Below are 12,106 nucleotides of genomic sequence, written 5' to 3' on the forward strand. Positions count from 1 at the left end.
TGCCCAGACAGAATATAAGGTGTTGCTCCTCCAACCTGAGTGTGGCCTCTTGGTAAAAGTAGAGGAGGCTATGGACTGACATGTCAGACTAAGAATGGAATTTAAATGGGGGGCCACTGGGAAATCCTTCTTCTGGTAGGTGGAACGAAGGTACTTGGCGAAGTGTCTCCCAATCTGCTTCGGGTCTCATCGATATGCAGATCACACCAGGAGCACCAGAAACAGTAGGTGACCCCAGCAGGTGAAGTGTCGCTTCACTTGTAGGCTGAACTGTTTGGGGCCCTGAATGGTAGTGAGGGAGGAGGTGGGGGGGCTGCTGTAGCATTTGTTCCACTCACAAGGATAAGTGCCAGGAAGGAGGTCAGTGGAGAGGGACAAATCATTTCCAAGATGGCGGCACAACACAGTTGCAGCGGCCACTCCGGAGCTGATTATCTGTTATTTGTGAAGTGGGGTGCCGTGTGCAATCATAACCGATTGAAAATGGACGTGGGAGCACAGAGGAACATCGGGAAATCTCCAGGAAGACCTTCTTCATTGCTGCTGCTGCCGCGAGGTCCGGGACTCTGCTGAGAAGAACAGGCCCCCAGTCCTCGGGATCGCGTTGCCGATGGCCGTTGGCGGGGCCGTCTTAATACGCTCAGCAGAGGATGGTGCTCAGAGAAGCTGTGCCAGAGGGGATGGTCGTCAGCTCGGAGGTTCAACGGACTCGGAGTCCGCTGCGGTCAGGTCACTTTCGTTGTGTGCTGTGTCTGCAAGCCTAGTCGGGCGGCACCGTGGAAGTCCATAGCGGGGGTATTCCCTTCTGCCACCGGCGTGGGATGGCGAGTCTGTCGGGACCCTGGGGACTTGTGGAAACTGTGTGGTGATTTCTTTTGAACTTATAGTCCTTTAACATCTTTGGACTATTTTTACTGTGCCCATGGTCTGTTTTTTTTTTATCAATTATGCTATTGTTTGCACTGTTGTAACTATATGTTGTAACTATGTGGTTTTGTGCAGGTCTTGTAGCTTTAGTTTTTGGTCTTGTTTGTCTGGTGGATTTGGAGCTCCTTTCCGGGGAACGCGCTAAGACGGTAGCACGATATTAATACGCAGCAGTCTCTCCGGACTCTGGATTGGGGATTGCCAAACATTATGTGAATTTTCTGGTGTAGTCTGTTTTGTCATATGCTTTTGTGATATCATTCTGGAGGAACGTTGTCTCATTTTTTAACTGCATTGCATTTGTGGTTTCTAAATGACAATAAACTGAATCTGAATCTGAAATAGACAAGGGAGTCGCGTAGGGAGCAATGCCTGCGAAAAGTAGAAAGTGGGGGGGGGGGAGAGAAAGATGCGTTTGGGGCTGGGATCCCATTGGAGATGGCGGATGTTACAGAGAATTATGTGTTGGACCCAGAGACTGGTGGGTGGTAGGTGAGTATAAGAGGAGCCCTATCCCTGGTGCAGTGGTGAGAGAATGGGGTGAGGGCAGACATGCACAAAGTGGAAGAGATACAGTTGAGGGCAGCATTGCAAGTTTAGTTGTAAGTTGCCTGTCTCCCTTACGGCCATTCCTCTCCAAAGAATTGAATGGAGTTCTTCAATGTGCATCAGATCTAATCTAACATAAGATTTTTTTGGAATGACATGTGATCAGTTATGTAGAAAAGGCAGCAGTGAGCGGGTCAGAGTGGTGATCTTGAGGCTTTAGCTCTTTGACACTTCAGTCAGAGGAAATCAATAGAAAATAAAAGCTCTGGATTAAGTTTTTTTTAATATCTGTGTTATTAGGACAGAGGAGATACCAGGCAAGATAGTGGAATGCTCCTCTTGCGGGATGTGGGAAGGCAGGGAGACCTCCAGTGTCCCTACCACTACAACTGCGAGAATTGCCTCCAGCTGCAGCTTCTAACAATCCGCATTAAGGAGTTGGAGCTGGAACTGGATGAATTCTGGATCATTCGGGAGGCAAAGCAGTGATAGATAAGACATATAGAGAGGTAGTTGCACTCAAGGTAAAGGACACAGGAGAATGGGTGACTGTCAGGAAGGGGAAAGGGGTTAAGGAGCCAGTGCAGAATACCCCTGTGGCCATCCCCCTCAACAACAGATTTATCACTTTGGTTACTGTTGGAGGTGTTGAGCTAACAGAAAAGTCAAAGTGGTCGGGTCTCTGGCACTGAGTCTGCTTCTGTGACCCAGAAGGGAAGGTAGGGGGAAGGGGGAGAAGAGACATACTGTAGTGATAGGGGATTCATTAGTTAGGGGAATGCACAGGAGGTTCTGTTGGTGAGAACGAGATTTGCAGATGATATGTTGCCTCCAGGGTGCCAGGACTTGGGACATCTTGGATTGAGTCCTCAATATTCTGAAGAATCTGTTGATGTTATGAACTTGGATTTTTAGAAGGCCCTTGACAAGGTGCCACTCATGAGGCTGCTTAACAAGCTACAAGCCCATGGTATTACAGGAAAGATTCTAGCATAGATAAACCAGTCGCTGATTGGCAGGTGGCAAAGAGTGGGAATAAAGGGAGCTTTTTCTGTTTGGCTGCCAGTTTCACAGGGGTTGTGTTGGGACCGATACTTTTAATGTTATATATCAATGATTTGGATGATGGAATTGATGGCTTTGTTGCAAAATTTGCAGACGATATGAAGATAATTGGAGGAGCAGGTAGTTTTGAGGAAGTAGAGAGGCTACAGAAGGACTTAGATTAGGAGAATGGGCAAAGAAGTGGCAGATTTTTCTAAATGGAGAGAAAATACCAAAAACTGAGGCACAAAGGAACTTGGGAGTCCTTGTGCAGGATTCTCTGAAGGCTCAATTTGTGCAGCTTCAGAACTGCGTGTCAGACGTGGCTATAAGCAGCACTGGGGTCCCACTTGGGACTGTACTGGCTCCCCTCCTGTTTACTCTGTATGCCTCGGACTTGAGTGGAGCACCAATATAAAGGCTATGGACAAGAAGAGCCAGAGTCACCTCTGCTTCCTAAGGAGTCTGAGATCCTTTGGAATATTCAGGCCTCTCCTTCACATATTCTACCAGTCTGTTGTTGCCTGTACAATCTTCTATGAGGGGGTGTGCTGGGGCAATGGCATCAACACAGATGATGCCAACAGGCTCAATAAACTGATTAGAAAGGCTGCCTTTGTTATAGGAGTCAAACTGGACATACTGGAGGGTGTGGTAGAACAAAGGACCGTATGGAATATCCTGGCATTCTGTACAATTTTTCTCACCATCTGCATGCATGCCACCTTGGCTGAACACAGGAGCAGTTTTAGTAATGGACTTCGACAAATGTGTTGCTGCAAAGAGTGCTATATGAGGTCATTCTTACCCTCGGCCATTAGGTTTGATAATGAGTCAACCTATGGGCTGGAAATTGATGACCCTCTCCTGTTAGGTAACTTATTGTTTTATAACGATAAATTGTTATAATGATTGAGGTAACTTATTGTTTTACTCTTTCTTACTTTGCTTCTAATATTTGTATATCTGTGCACTTGTAATGCTACTGTGACATTGTAATTTCCTTTGGGATCAATAAATTACCCATCTATGTGATAGATAGGTTGAGTCTGTGGTGTGGAAGACAAATGCAATGTTAGCATTCATTTCAAGAGGACTAGAATATAAAAACAAGGATGTAATGTTTAGACTTTATGTAGTATTGGTAAGGCCTCACAGAGTACTGTGTACAGGTTTGGGCCTCTTAGAAAGGAATTGCTGAAACAGGAGAAGGTTTAAAGGAGGTTGACGACAATGATTCCAGCATGAATGACTTGTCATATGAAGAGCGTCTGATAGCTCTGGGTCTATATTCACTAGAATTCAGAAAAATAAAGGGTGATCTTATTGAAGCCTATTGAATGGTGAAAGACCTTGATAGAGTGGATGTGTAGAGGGTGTTTCCAATGGTGGGAGAGCTTAAGACTAGGACACAACCTCAGAATAGAGGGATGTCCTTTTAAAACAAAAATGAAGAGGAATTTCTTTAGCCATCTGTGGAATTCATTGCCACAGGCAGCTGTGGAGGCTAAGTCTTCATGTATGTTTAAGGCAGAGGTTGATAGGTTCTTGATTGGTCAGGGTATGGAGGAATATGGGGAGAAAGCGGGAGGTTAGGGCTGAGAGGAAAAATGAATCAGCCATGATGAAATGATGGTCCAGACTCGATGGGCCAAATAGCCTATTCTACTCTTATATCTTATGCTCTAATTATGGAGGTAAAAGCTGAAAGTTCTGCAAAGAACCACCACATTTTTGTGAAAGTTTTAGATCTGTTTCTCTTATTAGTCCTTCTGATCCTTTTGTTTTAATCATTACCTTTCTCCTGTCTGTTGGTTCCTATTACCCGCTGTTTCCTCTTTCTAACCGGGCTGTCATTCATCGAATACTTTTCTATAATTCCTCTTTTGTTAATACTGTTTCTTTCTTTTCACTTTTAAGTTTAATTGGGATGAAAGATAATCAAAGTTCATGTCCAGAAGATCCTGACTGCCTTATTGTCCTTTCAACCACACTTTCTAGCCAGGGGGTGGGGGGGGGGTGGAATAGGTTAAAATCCAAGTCATTGTGCTTACTGCAACCATTTCTTGATTGTTGACTCCCTGAAAAATATTCCTGCCATGGCAATTAAGTTGGATTCGGAATTTATCATACCCTAAAAATTTCATCTCCGATTTCATCACTGACTCAAGTCAGGTACATTTCATTCTACAGATAGAATGTTCTGACATACAAATAACAACTATATTGTGACTACCTCTACCAAAAAAAATTCACATCTGTAAGGGAAAAATAATAAGAGCTTTTGGATGTTACATGTCCCTTAAAGATAGGTTTTATAACAAATTATGTCCCTGGATATCCTGCATTCAAAGTAAAAAAAAATCTTAATGATATAGTTCTGCAATCTTTGTGAGTAATTTTGTGTAGTTGATTTATTTTAATATGCACTTACAACACATTGAATTAAACTGGAAATTTGACAGAACAAATTATCCATTTCTAAAAATAATCAAACTTAGTATAATATCAAATGCAAAAACCAATAATGGACACAAAAGCCTTCAATTTATTGGAAAATCAGTTTTATATTGGCCAAGAGATATGTAAAACTTCTGATAGACTGAAGATTGATAAATTTTAATCAAATCCATTTCAAGCAAGACTATAAAAGCCAAGCAATCTCAAATCTATGCATGAATGGTATTTTACAAACCACATGGCATCAGTTTATATATAAGAGAATATTTCAGTTGATCCATTATGACAAGCAATTGATTTTGAAAGCCTGTACTTCTGAATCAAGCTAAACCTCATTTTGACCCTCTTCAATCATATTGTTTTCCACTATTTTGTTCTTATAATCTTGAGATTTTTTAAGAGTTTATTTCCCATTCTCTGTTAATATTAATCAAAACGCACAGAAAAGTGTTTCTTTTTTTTGACCTTTCACATTTCCTACCAGCTGACCAGCTGTGCCTCAGGATTGTTACAATATCTAACGTTCACAGATCCCAAGATTTTACTTTTCACCTCAGTGAGGAGACAGTGTTTCCATTGGGATTACCAATGTGTCTGGTTCACGGTGATAGCGCAGAATAAAGTAATGTAGTCTCTCCGCATGGCATATGGTGTCTAGCTTCATACAAAATGCAAAAGTATTCTTCAATCACTGACAAAAAATTTGACTCATTTCATTTGATTACTAATAAAAGCTGCTTGCAGACTTGTAAGTTCATGTCATGTTTCAGCAGTACATATAGCAAAAATTATGCCCCAAAGAGAATGCAATTTTTTTTCAAATACACAAGGAAGGCCTCCACCCTGTATTCCTCCAGCAGATTATTTGTTGCTCCTTTTAAACTTCTCAAACCTGAGGCTCTGTCTGGTTATGATTTCCTGGTTGTTTTGTAAAAGTAACTGCTCAAACAACTATTGCAGGCTCTCACGATTTTGCTTGAAAATCATTGCATTTCTCTCTGCGTAGTGTCGATGCTTGCTGGTTAAGTAGATTGATTTGGATTTATCTCGAGTGCGAATTGATGAATGTCAACAGGAAAACACTAATTCCGAACAAATTGAATGCATTGTGATATTTGTGGCAATGTATTACACATTTAATTATTTTGATCTTTTACATCATAAAATTATGTATGTATAAGCATCTTTATTGTGTTTTGCTATGCCTGTTGGTTTCTTATCAAATTTCCTGACCTGTTGCAGGATGACTCAACTCTTCTTACAGGGTTCTTTTAATTGTGATTGATGTGCAATTAGCTGCTTTATTGAACCTCATTAAGAACTGCAAGCCTCTGCTCCTGCTACGAGTAATTAGAGTCCAGCTAGCCAGTTCCATCTGTTTCAGGAGAACAGTTTAATTAATGAACTTTTACGCATCTATTGCATTGCCTCTAGCAGTCTGTTTTTCAGAGCACTACATAGGTTTTGCATGCTGTCTTTTCTCTACACAACGATTTGTGCTTTTTTGGGTTAGTCGTGCAGCTGTGTTAATTACCAAAATCCCACGTTCTCTCAGTTCCTAGACTTTTTAATGTGAAATCTACTCAAAAGAATGTGACTGAAACCATTGTGTGATAAGATACAGCAGCAGTTAATTATTTATCATTTTCACTTTGATACAATTTTAAACAGTTCAAAGGCCATAATAATGTGTTTGGTCTTTATCACGTCCGCTGCCTTCTGCAGTAAAAAGGCTTGTCCTCTTAGAATGTATTAGCATTCATGTGAAAAATGCATTTCTGCTCAATCTGTCCTAGATTTTCAGAAAGATTAAAGTCTGCATCATGCATTTTTTAACCTTACAGGAATATACGCTTTGAAGTGCTAATGATTTCTTTCCTTTCTCTTTTCCCCATTCAGAAATAGTGCCTATTATTTTGAGCTTACTGAAAAGTGCTGGCTGCATATGGGGACATACTTTCATTGGACATTTTGGACTCATATTATCTGATCAACTGTAAAATAACATGCTGGGGAAATGTGGTTAACTTCTAATAGATTGAATGACCGACGAGAAAACAAAGTAAAAAGTGCAATGATTTGTAACGATTGTAAAAAAAAATCATAGGATCATATACTTTGTGAAAATGCCAGCAGCATTTGTATGTGCACAAGGTGTGATAACTGTAATCTATAATAGAAACTGTAAATGCACAGCCAAGATAATATTGACTCAACATAATTTGAAATATACCAGCTATCATGTCATTCTGCCTTTTGTAACTTGAAGATTCAAAACAGTTTAGGTTAAAAGTTTCCATCACAATTGGAAATGTAACAGCAGTTCTTTAAATTTGCTGTGAAAATATGATCATTATTTTGACGCACACTCCTTCGATTTCCACTTCTATAAATCAGATTTTGTTAAAGTTTGTTCCAATCAAATATCGGCATTTGATTTATTACAAAGAAATTTTGATACTTTCATGAAGAAAATTTTTGTTTTAAATGTGGAATGAGAATCTTTTTTAATTGTATGTCTGATAAATAGCTTTCTAAATAGCATGAGCAGGAAAACTGGTCTTTATCATCTCCAGAATGGAAAGCAAGTGTTGAGAGCCTCAACCACTTGCAGGGAGTTGTTTGCAGTCAGCTGCCACAGAAGGCTCAGGATTGTGAGTACCAGGTGTTCTGCTTAGGCCGCCTAATTGTTGCCTTGTAATAGACAGTCTGACTGCACAGTATGGCTTGGGGCAAGGATTAGAAGGCTGTTGCAAATGTGCAAGTTGCCTTTCATTCCTTCCGTCCCTTTTATTTTGCTCATTTGTGCCACTATAGTCAGTTCAGGTATAATGTGATACTTATAAATCTTCTGTATATCATATGCCCTTTTGATTTCAACATGAGGCAATAAAGTCCTAGCATTTTACTCTAATTGTCCCTGATTGAACAATTCATACAAAGTTGATTGCAGATCCCATCTGCTAATTACTGCACCCCTCTGACAGCTATACCATTGTTACATGTATACAATGAAGGAGGCAGATCTCTTTCGTGGATTATTTGAAAATTCTGTTTGGATGATTATGTATGAAGCAAATGCTTGCTGTATTGATCTGGTGCTTATTGGTGCTAAATATATTAAATGATGTGCCAATCTTCAGACAATGGAAGGGAGATACTTTTATTATTTATTTTAAATTAAAAGAGAACATGAACAAATTGTAAATTTTCAATTGGTTGTAATTTACTTTCTGGAATATGTTCCATATTCTGTGCTTGTCTCTAAAAATTGTAAGTTTAGACATCCAGATCACTTGCTTCATTTTTCTCAATGAAAATTGAGAATTGTAGCATTATTGAAACACTGAAGAAAGTTATTTTAACAAATAAAGACCTGTAACCATGCTACTGCCTTCCGTAAAGAGGATGCTGAAGCATAGGAGCAAAAGCATAAAAGATTAACAGAATGCTCCAAGAATTGAGTGGATGCCACCATCAGAGTGGATTGAGCAAGCAGAGGTTTATTTCTGGGAAGAAAATTTAAAATGAAACATAATAGAGGTTATTACGTTTTGAAGGGTGTTGATAGAGTGGTATTGAAATGTTGCTTCCACTTATGAATGACTTTAAACCAAGAGGACATTGTTAAAAAGATAACAGCTAATAGATCAAGTTGATAAGGAATTTCTTCAAAGCATAGTGATGAGAATGTAGAGATCATTGCTGCTGGGCAGTCTCCGTAACAAGAGGTGGCTTGAAGCAAACATCAGCAATAAGAGGGTAAAAGAGAAGGGGTTGAGAAAGATAATTAGAGTGGAAAATAAATATTGGCCAGAACTATTTGGCGTGTAATGTTTCTTTGTAATTCTGTGGAATATAATTCTTCTTAGTTTGTTGGAAGGGAACTTTAAGCGTAAAGATATTTAAGATCTATTTTCTGACTAACCAGTGATGAATGATTCCTCTTTCCACATCCTGGGCAACCAGAGGAAGTAAAAGGGATTACAAGCCCTGCACAATGTTTTCTTCCAAGTGATGTTCCCTTTGCCAGAAATATTTGAGTTCTGGTTATTCCATGGGTGGCCAGTGGGAGGTAAACTATAATCCATTGGGATTTGTATGCCTTGACATTGCCAGTAAGGTATTCCATAATAGAGAGCCATGCAACCCAATTCAATATGAGCCTTGTTCAACTTTAAGTGTGAGGAATATTTCACTCGGAGCAGGGTTTTTCATGTTCATTGAGAAAAATGAAGCAAGTGATCTGGAATGAGTATTTTCTCCCTGGAAAATGCAGCTTTTGTACATGGCTGATTGCCAAGTTAATGGCAGTTTTCAGAAAAGCCTTTTCTGAGCCATTGAAATAATAAACGGAAGCATCATTTTGGAAGAGGTTCCATGATTATCACATTAATCCAATAAAGTCAGATATACCTGAAATTTCAGTTTACCTTAATGCACTTCAGAGAATGAACATTCAGAGAAAGTGACCACAATTCCCTGACCTTTAGCATAGCCTTGGACAAGAATAGGAGTAGATGGTATGGAAAAGTATTTTAATTGGGTGAGGGCAAATTATGATGCCATTAGACAGGCACTTACGAGAGTAAGTTGAGAACAGATGTCCACAGTAGAAATATAGAGGTTGTTTAGACAGCATTTGTATGGGGTTCTGGATAAGTGGTGGAGGCGAATACAATTGAGTGTTTTAAGAGACTCTTAGATAGGTATCTGGAGCTCAGAAAAATAGAGTGCTATGCAGTAGGGTAATTCTAGGCAATTTCTAGGGTAGGTTACATGACTGAAAGAATATTGTGGGCCGTAGGGCCTGTAGTGTGCTGTAGATTTCTATGTTCTATGTTTGTCCCATTGAGGCAGGGAAAGGGCAGTAGGGTGAAGGAAGGTTTAACAAGAGTTGTGGAACATCTAATCTAAATGAAGAACAAAACTCAAGGTTTAGGAAGCAACGATCAGACTATAGTTCTTGAGAGTTATTAGATAGTCAGGAAGGGGGTTAAGAATGGACTTAGGAAAACGAGAAGGGGACATGAGAAAGCCTTGGAGAGGAAAAACCTGCGTGAAGAACAGGAGGTTGATTAGATTAGGGTGGAACCAATCAGGAATAAAAGAGGAAATATGTGTCTGAAGTTGGAGGAGGTAGAGGAGGTCGTTAATGAATACTTTGCTTCAGAATTCACCTTGATGAAGGTGAGGACAGCAGAGAACAGACTAATATGGTGGAACGTGTCGACGTTATAAAAGAGGATGTGCTGGAACTTTTGAAAAACATTGGGATAGATAAATCGCAAACACAAGGAAATCTGCAGATGCTAGAAATTCAAGCCACGCACACAAAATGCTGGTGGAACGCAGCAGCCCAGGCAGCATCTATAGAAAGAAGTACAGTCGACGTTTCGGGCTGAGATCCTTCATCAGGACTAACTGAAAGAAGAGATAGTAAGAAATTTGTAAGGGGGAGGGGGAGATCCGAAATGATAGGAGAAGACAGGAGGGGAAGGGATGAAGTTAACAGCTGGAAAGTTGATTGGTAAAAGGGATACACAGCTGGAGAAGGGAGAGGATCATGGGATGGGAGGTCTAGGGAGAAAGAAAGGGGGAGGGGAGCACCAGAGGGAGATGGAGAGCAGGCAAGGAGTGATTGTGAGGGGGACAGAGAGAGAAAACAAGGGAATAAATGAACGAATGAATAAGTAAACTAATAAATAAATAAGGGATGAGGTAAGAAGGGGAGGAGGGGCATTAACGGAAGTTAGAGAAATCAATGTTCATGCCATCAGGTTGGATAGATAAATCCCTGGGACCAGACAAATTATTCCACAGGTTGCTTCAGGAAGTAAGAGAAGAGATTGCTGCAGGTTTGCCAATGATCATTGTGTCCTCACTGGCCACAGGAATAGTACCAGAAGATTGAAGGGTGACATATTATTCCTTTGTTCAAAAAAGATAATAGGGATAATCCTTGAAATTATAGACCGGTGAGATTTACGTCAATGGTAAGCAACCTAAGAATCCTCTCCAATAGAGTCATTATTTGTAAGCATTTGGAGAAACAGTTTGATCAGGGATGGTCAATATGGGTTTGTGAGGGGCAGATCATGCTTCATGAGTGTAATTGAATTATTTGAGGAGGTAACAAAACAAGTTGATGAAGGTAGGATAGTGGATGTGATGTACATGTATCTTAGTAAGGAGTTCGACAGGGTTTTCTATGGTAGGCTTACTGAGAAAGTCAGGAGGTATGGGATCCAGGGAAACATGGCTGTGTAGACTCAGAATTGGCTTGCCCAAAGAAGGCAGGGGCTAGTAATAGATGGAACATGTTCTGCTTAGAGGTCAGTGACCGACTATTATGTTTTTCTGGCATCTGTTTTGGGACCCCTGTTCTTTGTGATGTTTGGAAATGAATTGCATGAGGAAGTGGAAGGGTGGGCTAGTAATTTTGCAGATGACACAAAGGTTGCTGATGTTGTGGATAGTGTAGAAGGTTGCCAGAGATTACAATCGGACATTGATAGGATGCAGAGCTGGGCTAAGAAGTGGCAGCTGGAGTTCAATCTGAAAACTGTGCATTGATACACTTCGGAAGGTTGAATTTGAAGGTGGGGTTCATGGCAAGATACTTAGCGATGAGGAGGAACATGTTCTTGTTCTTGGGGTCCACGTACATAGATCTCTCAAAGTTGCTGTGCAAGCTGATAGGGTGCTTAAGAAGGCATATGGTATGTTGGCCTTCATTAGCAAGGGAATTGAGGTCAAGAGCAGCGAGATAATGTAGCAGCTCTATAAACTCTGGTTGGACCATATTTGGAGTATTGTGTTAAGTTCCGGTCGCCTCATTAGAGGACTTATGTGGAAGCTTTAGAGTGGGCGCAGAGCAGATTTACCAGGATGTTGCCTGGATTAGAGAGATCATGCTTTGTGAGGCAACTTTGAGCGAGCTAGGGCTTTTCTGTTTGGAGTGAAGGAGTGTGAGAGATGATTTGATAGACTGATATAAGATAATAAGAAGCTTTGATAGAGTGGACAGCCAGCACTTTTTTCTCAGAGTGGGAATGGCTAATATGACAAGGTATAATTTTAGGCTGAAGGGAAGAAAGCATCGGGGATGTCAGAGGTAGTTGTT

General features: G+C 40.5%; 1 protein-coding gene across 5 annotated transcripts in view; it reads left to right on the plus strand.

The window, feature by feature from the left end:
• Positions 1–12,106, plus strand: part of ralgapa2 (Ral GTPase activating protein catalytic subunit alpha 2) — a 477,749-nt gene that overhangs the window by 347,215 nt on the left and 118,428 nt on the right. The window contains exon 40 of one of the 5 annotated variants that reach the window (XM_073051379.1): positions 6,880–7,167. The exons of the other annotated variants lie outside the window; for them this stretch is intronic. Within the exon in view, the coding sequence (XP_072907480.1) occupies positions 6,880–6,970 (91 nt within the window). The 3' untranslated portion in view covers positions 6,971–7,167. Of the gene's footprint in view, positions 1–6,879; positions 7,168–12,106 lie in introns of those variants that run through there. 5 annotated transcript variants of the gene reach the window in all.

This window comes from Hemitrygon akajei, chromosome 7 (assembly GCF_048418815.1).
Source record: "Hemitrygon akajei chromosome 7, sHemAka1.3, whole genome shotgun sequence".
Classification (NCBI taxonomy): domain Eukaryota; kingdom Metazoa; phylum Chordata; class Chondrichthyes; order Myliobatiformes; family Dasyatidae; genus Hemitrygon; species Hemitrygon akajei.